This window comes from Mauremys reevesii, linkage group 6, assembly GCF_016161935.1.
Source record: "Mauremys reevesii isolate NIE-2019 linkage group 6, ASM1616193v1, whole genome shotgun sequence".
NCBI classification, from domain to species: Eukaryota; Metazoa; Chordata; order Testudines; family Geoemydidae; genus Mauremys; species Mauremys reevesii.
The window spans coordinates 17433672-17448057 of record NC_052628.1 but is presented as its reverse complement, the minus strand read 5'-3'; the positions used below and the strand labels follow the sequence as shown (position 1 = coordinate 17448057).

General features: G+C 41.9%; 1 protein-coding gene across 6 annotated transcripts in view; it reads right to left on the bottom strand.

The window, feature by feature from the left end:
- DCC (DCC netrin 1 receptor) overlaps positions 1–14386 on the bottom strand; it is a 555466-nt gene that overhangs the window by 200911 nt on the left and 340169 nt on the right. The window contains exon 18 of one of the 6 annotated variants that reach the window (XM_039544139.1): positions 9851–9904. The exons of the other annotated variants lie outside the window; for them this stretch is intronic. Coding sequence (XP_039400073.1) covers positions 9866–9904 — 39 coding nt within the window. The 3' untranslated portion in view covers positions 9851–9865. Of the gene's footprint in view, positions 1–9850; positions 9905–14386 lie in introns of those variants that run through there. 6 annotated transcript variants of the gene reach the window in all.

Genomic DNA, 14386 nt, shown 5'->3' with positions numbered 1-14386 from the left:
TAAACAATTGGCTTTTAAAAAGATTCTATAATAAAACTAAAACCATGGCTCAGGGCAAAGAAACATAAGAATAATAAACCCATTTATTTTTTTCAGCTGCAAAATGAAAAGTTTGAAGAACTCTAAATATTGTAATGCCATGGAGAATGGAAATGGATGGGTGATACGTTCTATTTTTCTCATTTGATTTTTATGCATGAAGATTTTTATTTTCTTGCTGAACATATTCTCTCTAATTTATTTCCAGAGACGGGGCTTTTAGCTTTTGTAAATTCAAAGATTTCTTCAGGCTGTTTGAAGACAAGTCTTTTTCCAAGAACTCATCAGGCTTGCTAAATATTGCAGGTCACAGTGTATTCCAACAGTACTTGAGATTAGACTTAAACAAAACAAAATCCTGTTAGTTTCTTGTATAGTTTAGCAGAAAGAATTTGGAAGAAAAATATATTAGCGCTTGCAATAGTTAGCTCACTCTTCTCTGAATTCTGAAGGTAGGGTTTTTCAACCATGACATTTACAAAAAAAACAACAAATAAACATGTTGCAGTTGTTCTCTGCATAACAAGCAGTCTTAGACGATCATATGAATTTTTGTACTGTGTTCCAACAATGTCATTCCAAATGTTTATTCAGCATCAAGTACAGCATGGCCCTGATCCCGATTGAGCTGTCCGTTTACTACTGCAATACAAATAATTCTTTTTTTGGAGGGGAGGGGGAGGCGGGGGAGGAGGGGAAGAAGAGGTTGGAAAATAATTTTATAAGTAGTGAACAAATCTCCAATTAAGATCAGTATCTATTGAAGCATGTTAATAGCCACCAAGGACTCCATAAATATGTACTATTTTCAATTTGATTTCTGGTTGTAATCATACTAATCAAAGAGTTGGCTGACTTTGTATCAGTTGAAAACTCTTTATCTTCTTATCAATGAGAACATTTTCCTTGTCAATTCAAATTTGATCCTTTGCCACATTTTATAATAACAATGAGCTCAGGCAATTTTTTTTCAGGCGGTACATTTATTTTTTATTCTTGAAATAGTTGTATAGACATCATCTCCATCATGGTTTCCCAGCTCAAAGACTTCAACTCACTTAAAGTTTTCCTTAGCCACAGCTACTTTTGAGAGGCAAATGATTCCACTTCAGTGTTCGTGTAACTCCTTCACCTCATTTCCAACAGAGCTTCCAAGCAAAGTCTTGTGTCAGAGGACCCAATCCAGCACCCATATAAATTAGTGGGAATATTTCCATTGCCTTTAACAGGAGTTACATCAGGACAATATGAAACTCAGAATTCAACCTATCCCTAAACCAGAAGTGCCTCATTCTCCATAGCACTACACCATTTTTTAACCAATGTGACTGTACCGAATTTCAGAATAACAATCGAGTAACACTGAGGAGTATCAGGCCCCAATGTGGTTCATAGGGTTAAATCCTCTAAAATATAGATTAGCACATATGGCCTGATCTAAAGCCTATTGAAATTAACAGCAAGGCACCCTCTGACTTCAGAGGTCTCCACAGCTTGTTTGTTTGTATCCTGTCTCATACAGAGCCTCTTACAGGGCTCGATCCATAACCCATTGAAATCAGTTTGAGTCTAAATACTGCAGTACATTATTAGATCAAACCCTAATCTTTAATGGTTCATGTGTAACCATAATATAACTGGAAATACTTGGAGAGGTGAGATAGTGACTATAAAGGCCTGCTGAATAATGTCATAATGAATAATTTCCACAGCAGTTAAAAAGTTAATGAATAAAGATACTTTGACAGAAAAGTGATAAGAAGGCAGTTGTAAATTCCTTGAGTGCTGCTGGAGTACATTCAAAAAACTAAGGACCTATAGCACTGCACAAATACTCTACAGAATTCAGAGGTGGAGTAGCAACACACAAGTCCTTCCAAATGGGTAAGAGTGATACTGAGTGTAGCGCCTATTCATAAATGTAGCAAAGGGGTGACACAATGGTGTAAAAGAGTCAGCAAAATTTAGTGAAAAATATAATACGATGCTTAGAAAGAATCTTTAGAGTAAGCTTGAGGAGTCAGATGACCAAATCCATTAAAAGAGATGGCTACGTTGTCCATAGTGCAGTTAAATGCCTGGGAATGCAAAGCAGGCATTGAGACGGTGGACACCAAAGACTAAAAAGCAAAAAAAACGTACCTTGAGGTATGTCTGGGGAGCCTTTACTGCCTTTAAATGACCAAAATAAATAAGCACAACCTTGAAAAGCCTGCTTAGTAAATAGAAACATAGCATAATTAATGCATTTCCTGCAGGAAGATACAAAAATATAGTAAATAATTTATTAAAAGCATGCACCTGATTTAATGCACTCCCAAGGGGTGTCCCAACTGTGACATGTTTACCCCTGGTGGTACATGACCTTGCTGTTCCAATTCATTCACTCCCCAACAATTTTTAAGAAGGTGATAATTGAAACAATAAAGTGTGGGAACTGCTGAATGGCAGCACAGCAGCTTTCCCTCTGCTGATACTTTAATGTTTTAACTCCCATGTAATCTTATCATTTTCTTCCGTTTTCCCCTTTCCAGACCCATTGTCTTCCAAGCAATAGCTGGCTGAATTATGGAACTTGCCTGTTTTATACACTAGTGCAAAATGGGGAAGACCCCTGCTCAAGGCTTGAGAGTTTCAGTTACTGTGTGAATTTCAGATTTAGTGGAAAGTCACCACTGACTTGCCCAAGTGTAAGCGGGGGAATGGTCCCGCTATTGTGGGGAACTTTCCTGGCTTCTGTGCTACCCTGGTGAAGTGGGCGAGCGAAAGGATCTGAGTCCTTGATCCCACTTCCTTTACCCAGAGGCCTCCCTGCCCCTGAGGACTCTCCTGTCTGGCAGAGTCCTCGTAGCCCCAACAAGGCTGGGCCCTGGATTCCTGGGGGGCTCGACCCCCAACCCTGCTGTGGTCACCTAGGACAGGGGCTAGGGTATCCCTACTCCAGGGTACCCTCTATGCACTGGGCACCTCCCTGACCCACTGATTATTCCATACAATTTAAAGCAAATACAAGTTGTTTACTTAACAATTAATTTAAAGAAAAGAATAAGGAAAAATGGGCAAGGTTACAGGAAAACACATCACCCTGCTCTGTGGCAGGGAACATCACAAACGGTGTCTCTGGACATCAAGGCACTTTGCAGTCTGTTCCTTGTAGGTCCCAGGCCTCCTTCTCAGGCCCTGGCTGTGCTGCAGGTGGGACACTTGCAATGGTGGTGACCACACACCTCCGGGCTTTGTGTGGTGGGACCCTTCTTCCCAGTGCCAGCCCCCCGGTCAGGTTAAGATCCCCCTCCCAGCCTGGCCTGCATGGACCCTTGGCTGGGGGTGTCTTTCTGTGCTGGGCCCTTTGCCCAAGGTCCCCCCCTTGGCTGGCCCCAGTTGCTCACCACACCTGGCTCTCTGGCTGCAGCTCCGCTCCCAGCACAGGATCTGCTCTCTCTGGACCGTGTCTCTGGCTCTGTGGCTGCAGTTCTGCTCCCAGCACAGGATCTGCTCCCCCGGGCTGTGCCTCTTGCTCTCTGGCTGCAGTTCTGCTCCCAAAACAGGATCTGCTCTCCCTGGGCTGTGCCTCTGGCTCTGTGGCTGCAGCTCTGCTCCCAAAACAGGATCTGCTCTTCCTGGGCTGTGCCTCTGGCTCTGTGGCTGCAGCTCTGCTCACAGCACAGGATCTGCTCTCCCTGGGCTGTGCCTCTGGCTCTGTGGCTGCACCTCTGCTCACAGCACAGGATCTGCTCTCCCTGGGCTGTGTCTCTGGCTCTCTGACTGCAGCTCTGGCCCCTCTGCATCTGGCCTGGCTCTGCTCTCCAGCTCAGCTTAGGCCCCTGCTTTCTCCTTAGCTCGACCCCACTCTTTCTGACCCAGGCAAATTCCAGCTCACATGGAGGACGGGACCCGCCCTGGCCTTCTGTCTCCTTGATTAGCCGGCCCGCCCTGTCAATCAGGCTGACCTGGAGCATTGGCCTCTCGCCATTGTTCCTGGGGACTGCCAGTCTCAGGGTCCTGATTTGCCATCGATCCCTCCCCTTTTAGTGCTGGGAGCTAGCAACCAAAACACCCCCACTGAATGTTAGTAAGGGGATAACAGTCCCCTTACACAAGGAAAATGTGGCAGGTCAAATGCATTTTTTCCCCTTTGCAAAGAATGACAAAAAAGGGAATAGTGGAGTGTAAGAGTAACCCACTGTTCGTTGTGTGTTACATGCCCTGCGCACCCGTGCCTAACCCCCAGAGATATTAGCCTGTTAAAGCTGACAGCTAAGGGACTTGGCTCTTTAGCTCAAACTCATGGCTCATGCTTTTAGCTTTGGAGAGCCTGGTGGTGACCTTACAACAGTGGGGGCTTCTCTGAGGTCTGAGTTTCTGGGGACCTCAGATGGTTGTATCAAGATTCCGCTGTCCAAGAGAAATATGCAAGTTGTTGTTCAGTGGAACTCATCCCTCTCTGCGCTGAGCCACAGAATATATGAATTTAATACAGCGGGGAAAGCCTCACCTTTCCTAGCACGCAGTTGCTAATGATCTTCCAAGGGTTCATTAGCTCCAACACTAAGGTTTATGGGACAACTTGTCTCCTAAGGTTATGCAATTGAATTTCTCAGTTCCTGCTGCACTATATGGAACAGGGTAGTCACCTTCAAAGAATGCTCTTTACTGGGAAGGTGAGCAGATAAGGGAGAAGTAGCCATGCAGTGTCTCAATCAAGGTTTAGAGGATGCAACAGAGGAGTCCACCAGGTACCAAGACTATGGAGTCAGAGGGAGCCAGCTCCCCTGAAAACAAAAATAGGTAAGAAGAAGGATCTTAAGCTTGGGCAGAGGGGCAACTGCAGGAGATAACTATGTCAAGAAGGAGTGGGCGTTCTTCTTAGAAGCACTGCTTCTTTGTAGAAGTCTTGGGCCTAATTCCCCATGGCCCTGCATCTTGTGGAGTAATTTACACCTCTGCAAAGTGTAAAATACTTTTACTAAAACAGTCATTTACCCTGGTTTAAAATACTACCTTCTAAGAGCTTTCCATTTATTTACATCAAAGGCAGCATTCTGAACGGACTTTGCACATTTCTTAAGGACACTACGCTCAAGGCAGTGGAGAATCAGGTTCCCTACATCCAAGAAAATCAACAAGAGGCTGATTTGCTGCCAGATATTGCTAATGGGCCCAAGAGGACTCAGTTCACAGACAACTTAAGAACAGAACCCTCCAAGATTCCAACAGTTCTGTCTGCAACGAGTTAGGAACAGCTGTGGGCTCTGTGCCCATTCTGATGCCAACACATGGAACCTTTGGAACTGGAAATTAGACAATACATCAGCTACATGATTATTCTTTGCTGCTACATAACTGGCACTGAAAAGTATTCTGTGGCTATTTTCCATGGCATAAATGTCTTGACTAGCTCGGAGACTGATTTTGATTAAGAGGGTGGTTTATTCTCAGTCTTGACTACAGGTTTATTATCTAAATGAAATATCATTTTTTATCCTTCAGACTTGACCCCCAAGTTGCACCTCTATACAAGACAGGAAAAATGGAGAATATATAATCTCTTGTAATACCCAGATGCCACAGACTGTTGATTGCTCTGCAGTGCACCATGATTCTCAGCAAAGGAGAGGACAAAAGAGGAAATTAGACAAAATAAAACTACCACTCCATTTCCAAATGTTTGTCCATTTCTAGAACCAAATCTGAATGAAACATTTTTGAAAGTTCTGAGATATTTTGCTGACTCAATTTTAATATTTGTTTTCCTTTTTGTGCCTCTGAACTAACTTCTGGTCTGAATGAAAACAGAAAGTAATGGAATGCTCACAAAAAACATCTTTTGGGAAGGTTTGCAGGCAAGTTTTGCAAAGACAAGAAGTTGAACTATCTCCGGCATTCAAATGTTTGCCTCAGATAGAAGGCAGTGTAGTCTGGTGGTTAGAGAAAGGAAGTTAGAGTCAATACCGCAGGGTTGTTTTCCCCCCATTCTGCCTCTTGATCATTGTGTAACCTCAGGGGAACCAAGCAACCTCTGTGCCTCAGCTTACTAATAGTAGTACTCAGCTTTGTAACAATGCTTTGAGATCCTTGGGTTTGATGCATTGTATTACTATTATCCAAACCTAAAGGAGAGCTCCTAATCTTTCATCACTATAATGAATTCCAAAATCCCAGATTATTACATGTAGCTCAAGCAAATAAGTACATCCACTGGGACTGAAACAATCTGTATTTCTTATGTTTAAAGGCGATCCTCTGAACCATCAAACGTAGGTGTTACGTTAGATGAGTGACTTACAATAGAGAGATTTTGGCAACGTCTCTGATCACTTCTTTACAAACTACCTTTTCCAAAGCCTGCACAAGTGTAACAGGTGCCTTCAGCATAAAATCTCTATGATTCAAGATATCCAAGAAGAAATTTCAGAGGCTATTGTACAACTATCAACTCAAGATCCATTTAGAAGAGTCAGTATAATCATCATCATCAATCTTCTGTTAATGAGATTCTTAGGTACTGATAATTCTTTTAGATGGTACAATGCTTTCTTGATATCATCATTCTTAGTTGGATCTATAAAGGCAATATACGGATATAGTGTACTCGCCTTATAAACAACTTGAATCGAAACTGCCCATTTGAAGGATATTCAAAAGCCTATGGGCAAGGAAATACCAAAATAATATTAGACGCCGAACCACATACCTAACAATTCAAAGTCCTTGGGGGACACTGGCAGTTGTCAAAACATTAATTCAATACTTTTTGAATGTTGATGCTGAGTTGCCTAATGATACAGCACTCAGTTATAGTTAGAGGAAGCCATTATCTGATGTGCCTTCCAGATACGAAACCCGTATTTAACAGATTTAACGTGTATTTTTCCATACTCCCCTTTTGGCACCAGGCCATTGGCAAAACAGTTAGAATTTGGAAAAGAGAAATGGTATTTCCAAGCTCAATATATTAAATGTTCTTGTTAAAAATGCTTCAGTCTTCATTTGATGCGTTATATAATTAAACTACTTGGCTTTTTAGTTAAATTGCACCATAACCTTGGAGGACATGTGTGCATGGGTGACAGTGAGGTACTAACTAAATCGATTTAGAAAATACACTTAAAACCTAAAACTAAAGCTGAAGAAACTAAACCCATATAAATAGTTACAAACCCATTAACAGATTCAGAACAAAATATTTGAAACACAATATAATAATGCCATCCCGCTACTGAAACTTTTTCAGTGGGATAAGCGCAAAGAATATTTACCAAGAACATGACCCACAAATGGTTTTAGTTTCAGGGGAAGCGTATAATTAAAAGCGAGAAACAAAAGATATGTTGACTTACAGACTATCAGCAAATTTCTCCTTTTTAAAGGTTAAGCTCAATGTTCATTGCTGTTCTTCCCCATAAGTAATAGGTTTAAAGGTTAAAGAGCTCCTGGATTGCAGTCCTCTTCATAAGCAATATATTTAAAGGTTAAACACATATCCTAGAGGTCTCCTCTCTAAATAGTGGTGACAATCATTGTTTTCACTTTTTTGTTTTTTAAAATATTCACTTGACTATTTTACAATATATTTTATATTTGCCCCTGGATCTCATTAAATTTTATTTATGTCATCATGGGTCAAAAATCTGCTGAATATTTTGAACGTTTGCAAAAACTATTTCTTTTTTCTTTAAACCCTCTGATTGTTCTTCATTCTGCAAGACTGGAGAAAACATTTTATCATTTCTCAAGTCTCAGTTTTTAAAAAAGCAGCTCACCTTTAGAACTTGTTTCTACTAAGAATATCACTTTGCATTTATGTAGCTCTTCCCAACTTGTCAGTGTTTTAGAAACATCAGTTAATTAAATGAGTCAGGCACACACGAAAGCAAATACTGTGCTAAGTTCCAGCATACCTACCTATCTATTCTAACATCCCTACATTCTTTGATGGAAAAAACACCATATTGCAGAAGCACAGGAGAACATTTTCAACTGGGGTGACTGAAGCTAATCACTTAAATTGGTGACTTGCTTTTCAACAGTAAAGAGCTCCCACAAGTTTCCACTGACTTGAGCCCAGCCTTAGACAAACCCTTCTACTGGAGAAACAGCTCACATAGGCAAAACAGATACCAGTTACAAAATAAGCTATACTGGCAAAGGAACTTCCCTCTTCTCTCCCTCCCCCCACACCACAGAATTATTATATTTACACCAGCACTTTTGCTGGCATAGCTACGTTGGTTAGGAGTGTGATTTTTTTTTACATTCCTAACCAACGTAGCTGTCCCACCAGACCGTGACTTGCCCATCTGCAAAATGGGGGTTACCGCTCCTTAGGGGAGCTACTTGACAACGGTCATGTGGCTGAATTCTAAGTAGTTCCTGATCCTAAGCACCCTCCGCTCCCTCTCAAGTCAATGTATGTGAAGGGCAGTCAGCATCTGGCAGGTTCAGGCCTTCATAGCTGGTCAGTGCTTTGTGATCCGCACATGAAATAGGTGTGTAGTGTAAGTGTAAGGAATTATCATAATTGCTTAATGCTCTACTGCAGTGGTCCCCAGACTTTTTCAATCATGCCTCCCCTTACCTGGTCAATGCTCCTCCCCCACCCCCAGGAGCTGGAGCGGGGAAGAGGGAGGGGAGTGGAGCAGGACAGGGGAGGGTGAGCCGCACTTGGGACAGGGCAGGGGAGCCACTGGGACCTCTCTCACCGGAGTTGTCCCTGAGTGCTCCTGGAGGGTCCAGCATTTGCTGCTGCTCTTCTCACCCCCTGGTGGTGGAGGCCAGTTACTGCAGGTAACTGGACTTTTAGGGTGCGAGCAGCTGGGACTGGTGCCGGAGCAGAACTGGGGGCAGAGCAGGGCTGGGTGGCACTCTCTCCCCAAACCCCCCCCGGGGGGCTGATCTGGGCCCACCATGCTCTCACCAGATGTTCCTCTGCGCCCCCATAAGGGGGCACACCCCACACTTTGGGGACCATTGCTCTACTGGGAAATGTTCAGATACTACAGTGATGAGCTCAGTGTAAGTACCAAACTAGAATATAAAAGAATAGTACAGAACCTGCCCCAGTGCCTGGGTTTGGCTATCCTTGTAGACAGCTAGCGGTGGAGGTGCACATGCTACTTCTGGTCCAACATCAGGTCGCAGAATGTATGCAGATGGCCAGAGGAGAGGAACAAGTATGATATATGCAGATTCAGGGCAAGGACATGACACCCCCCACCCCCAATCATGGTAACCAGTAGAATACAATGCTGAACCACCAGAAGCAATTCCTTGGTGCTTTAAGTGGAGTTAAAATACACTGTGTGGCCTAATATGTCAATGTTGTAAGAATGGTCTGGGATGTATTTACATGATATTTTAATACAGATTTCATAGGAAAGTAATTTTAAACAGTTGAACTAAATGTGTTGTGACAGACCCGTTGATCCCTTTACTCTGCTACAGTATATAATTTCCCTTCAGTACAGAGCAGTCGCCAGACCCAGATGCCAAGCAATGAAAAAAATATTTTTTCCACTGGCAACATCTGGCTCCTCTGCCTCTCATGTCTGTCACATTGTATCCCACAGCGTGACTTCTGATGTCTGCCTCCATCTAAGTAGCAGAAATTAATTCCAGGAGCAAAACCAGAAACAGAGAAAAAGCGCAGTAGCATTTTAGAGATACTGTGTTTAAAAATGGTGACAGCTACAGTTGCATGGAAATGATATGAACAAAGGGAAGGCACTGGCTTGGAGGACAAGAATTCCATGCAAAGTGGGTGGCGTGGAAACAGGCACAGAGACATTTGTGAAAGAAGCAGGTTAATGGTGCATCAAGGCTGGCATCATTGGTGAAGCAACATGAATTTACTGTGCATTAGGACCTGTGAAAGTAGAATGAATTATATTGTAAAAATAAGAATGGGTTAAAGAAATGTTGTATGTACCTTTAAGCAGAAATAAGAAATGTTGAAATACAGGTGCCAGGAAAAGAAACATTAGGCATAAACAATGGTGCTAATGGCGAAACATTAACAGAAAATTGGTAATAGTTAGTAAGGAAATAAGATATGCATGCCTAGCCCAGGTAAAGTTATCTGATTCTGCTTCCTTTGTTATCTTGTTAAGTTCTCACCCTTTTATCTGTATAAATAAGATAGTTTGTGTCTTGCATGGTGCTCACATTATCTGGGTGTTATTAGCAGAGCGCTGTGCTAATAAAACAGAGTGGTCTGACAAACTGTGAGTCCTGAGTCTAACTTTGACAGACCATGAGTCCTATTTCCAGGTTTGTCACTCATTGTGATGATGGGAAAGTCCTCTAACCCTTCTGTAAAATGGGGATACCAATACCACTCACCAATATCTGAGCAGCGTTGTGAAGCTTAAATTAATATTTGTTATTATTTATACAAAATAACAATGGTGGCCGGTGCTTTACAAAGGAGTAAATAGCACTCAGGGTAGATACAAGCTGCAGAATTGGCTTGTAAATTAGACAAAGGAGTAGGAAGGGAAAGTTTGGTTCCCAGCCTGATATTTCTGAACTATCTGTACTGTAGGTTTTTGTTTGTTTGTTTGTTTGTTTAATAGTGCCCATCACCCTAAGGGCTCTTTTTCATGACAAAATGTTACCAGGATTGAACATGGTTAAGAATCAAGTTAGCAGACATGATGCTGACTACAATTTGTCCTTCCCTAGGTTGATCAAAGTCAAGCTCAACATTGTGCCAGACAACCATGATGGAACCTTTACATCCTCAGGTTTAATCATGATTAGCTGGAACACTGCTGAATGTGATTTGCTCAGGTCTACCCAGACTACAAAGTCATGGTCAAAATCATATTAACTAACTTGATTCTTGATAATTGTGTTCAAACACATGAACATTTTGCACTTTTGACCAGCTCTCAGAGTCGTATGAGTGGGAGGCAAATCATGAAGCCACAAATATACGGCTGGTGGTGAAAGTAAAGTAATTTGCTAAAGGCAGTGGACCTGATTCTCCACTATTTTGCTCCTTATGTAACCATTTAAACCTTTGCAAACTAAGGACGAAGTGACTGTAAGATGCTATCACCAGTTTATGTAGATATTTCAGATTTGGTAGCATTTCATTTCGACTTTGCCCAAGGTGTAAATGACCACACCAGGCACAAAGCAGGGGAGAGTAGGACTCATTGAGTCTTAAGTGTTATAATTATTCCTACTGTGAAGTAAAAGAGACTATTCAACAGTGTTGCAAATAAAACATTCAAAAGGGTATTCCATTATCATCATCTGTTTTTGCCAGTCATGTTTAGCCATTGTCTCCTTCGGCATGGCTGCAACAAGTATCTTATGCTTGTCTTAATTTAAATTGCTGAGGATGATCATATTGAAGAACATTCTTCTGAACTTTTCATAAACAGTTAAACAATGCATATCTTTTCTCATTGTATTAACTGTGAGAGTTTTATTTGGGGTAACATTTTGCAAACAGTACTTGATAGAATACTTATTACCATAAGTAACCCTTGGTGAAGTCACACTATGCCTTGGTGATAAGTCATTGATGGATCATTTGTGGGTCTTAATGTTGTAAATACTTCACCGGAAGCATGGCTGGGTCTGATTCTGCTCTCAGTTACATCAGTATAAAACTGGCATAACATTGACTTCAGTGGAGTTTCTTCTGATTTACATCAGAATAAGAGAAGAATCAGACCTGTTACCTTTTATCTCATCTTTGATTAGGAGGGATTATTACATTGCCGGTTCTAAGACCCTTAACTCTATTGTGCAGTGCCTTACTTCACAAGCAGTCCCATTCACTTAGTGCAACAACTTGTGGATGATAATTATTAATAGTAATATTGTAGAGACTAGGAAACCCAGTCACAGGCCAAGACTCCCACTGTGCTAGGTGCTGTACAACCAGAGAACAAAAAGACAGCCTCTGCCCCAAAGAGCTTACAATCCAAGTAAAAAGCAAGAGACAACAGATGGATACAGACAGACTGGTGGGAGAGTAAAAGGGAAAAATGAGACAATACTGGTGGTGAGCATAATATGCAGTGGTCTCAGCACACCAGCTTTTTGTCAATTTTTTTGTAGACATCACAGCAAAGGAGAATTTTAAGGAGGGATTTGAAAGAGAAGAATGGGAAACATGCCTCTATGTTTGCTGTACAAATCCTCGATGTTCCTTTCATACAGGTCTTTTAAAGTACCACACAGAAGATGTAGACATTGAAATATAATACAACTACTACATACTTTAGTGGCTTTAAAACTGCCAATATACTAACAGGCATCAAAGTTTCTGTGCATCAGAGAAAAATGCAAAGCCTGTACTGTATTAAAAAAGCTCCATTATAACAAAAATCAAAACAAACAAACTAAAAACGGACCAAAGAATCTCCCCTCACGGAGAAGGACTCTGATGAAAGTAAAGTCCTTTCCATTTTAAAAACAAAATTGGAAAAATATCAACTTAATGGCTATTGCCTCTCAGCTAAAATAGCAGCTGGTCTGTCAAAGAAATCAGACTGGAATTCTGAAGTGTTTAGATCCAAGACAGGTCTCTTTCTCTCTCCAAAAGAAGAATTTCTTATAGTTTTTACCCAGAGCTAGAGTTATGTAAAGAATTTCACACATATACTCTCCCACAAGAATAACTAAACACAGTTTTATACGAAGTAACTTGCTTTTAAATTAACTTTCTTGGCACATGGCACATTTGTGTAGGTGGCTCATCCCAGGGCCGCCCAGAAGATTCAGGAGGCCTGGGGTAAAGCAATTTCAGGGGCCCCTTCCACAAAAAAATTGCCATACTGTACAATACTATATTCTCGGGGGGGGCCCCTGCGGGGCCTGGCGCAAATTGCTCCACTTGCTCCGCACCCACGGGCGGCCCTGGAAAAAATAAACCTTCTGCATCTCGGCACAAACCCAGTTTTGAGAAAACTTCTTGACAAGGTATCACTGGTTCTCAGCATCAGCTAGTGCTAAAAGGCACTAAAGCTCATTAAAAGGGTTGGACAAATATTTTCCGTCAAAACTTTTTCTGGATCGAAAACTAGGGGTTTTTAAAAAGCAGAAAAAAATCACGGACAATGTCTGCTTTCCTTCACAATGTGTTGTGTTTTTTTTAATTGAAAAGCTGAAATTAGTCTGCCAAAACCTGAATATGGTTTGGGGTTTCAGAAGTGTGTGGCCATATATTTGCTGCTTGCTGTGTTTGATTGTTTAAAGAAACAATAAAAAAATTCTGCTTAAAAAAAATCCAAAACTTTTGAACCACCTCAGCTTGTGACCAAATGCCTCAGCCCATCCAATCAGATTTTTCCAGGTTTCTGATACTCTGCTGGCTTCCTTGACTCATATCTGTCTCCATAACTTTGGGTTCATTTAGGTTAGAACATAAGAACAGCCATACTGGGTCAAAACAAAAGGTCCATCTAGCCCAGTATCCTGTCTACCAACAATGGCCAATGCCAAGTGCCCCAGAGGGAGTAAACCTAACAGGTAATGATCAAGTGATCTCTCTCCTGCCATCCATCTCCACCCTCTGACAAACAGAGGCTAAGGACACCATTCCTTACCCATCCTGGCTAATAGCCATTAATGGACTTAACCTCCATGCAGTTATCTGTTTCCTAAAGACTGGCTCCATGGGGTCCCTCACAAACTGGAGACGGTTACTGTGAGTTTGTCTTTAGTATAGGTTATGTACATACTCAACAAACTGAGCATTTGAGCTTGTTCCAGAATCTGGGATGAGCCTATGTTGTGAAAACAGAAATGCTCAAAATAGCACATGCATGTGAATGGAAACAGGGTGCTAAAATTAAATTAACCCAGGGGTTCTCAAACTGGGGGTCGGGACCCCTGAGGGGGTCAGGAGGTTATTACTGGGGGTCGCGAGCTGTCAGCCTCCATCTCAAACCCCGCTTTGCCTCCAGCATTTATAATAGTGTTAAATATATAAAAAAGTATTTTTAATTTATAAGGGGGGGGGTCGCACTCAGAGGTTTGCTATGTGAAAGGGGTCACCAGGACAAAAGTTTGAGAACCACTGAATTAACCCCTCTGAAGCCTCAGGGAATGCAGGAGAGGGGGGTCTCCCTTGGTAGGGTTGGGAAGGATATTACTCTTCTCATGTGATCCCTTCCCCAGTGGCTAATTTTCAATGGCTAATTTTCCCCTGACATGAATCTCCCTATGGCACTGAAATTACATATAGACTATAATTTGGCATTTGAGAAGTGAAAGGGATGGCAGCCCTAATGGAAAAACTAACAGCTCGGCTCTTCCGCAAGCCTCAAACTGCTGAATGAGCTTTAGGGTAGGGAAGGCTGTGCCTCCCAAACAGCCTGGCCCT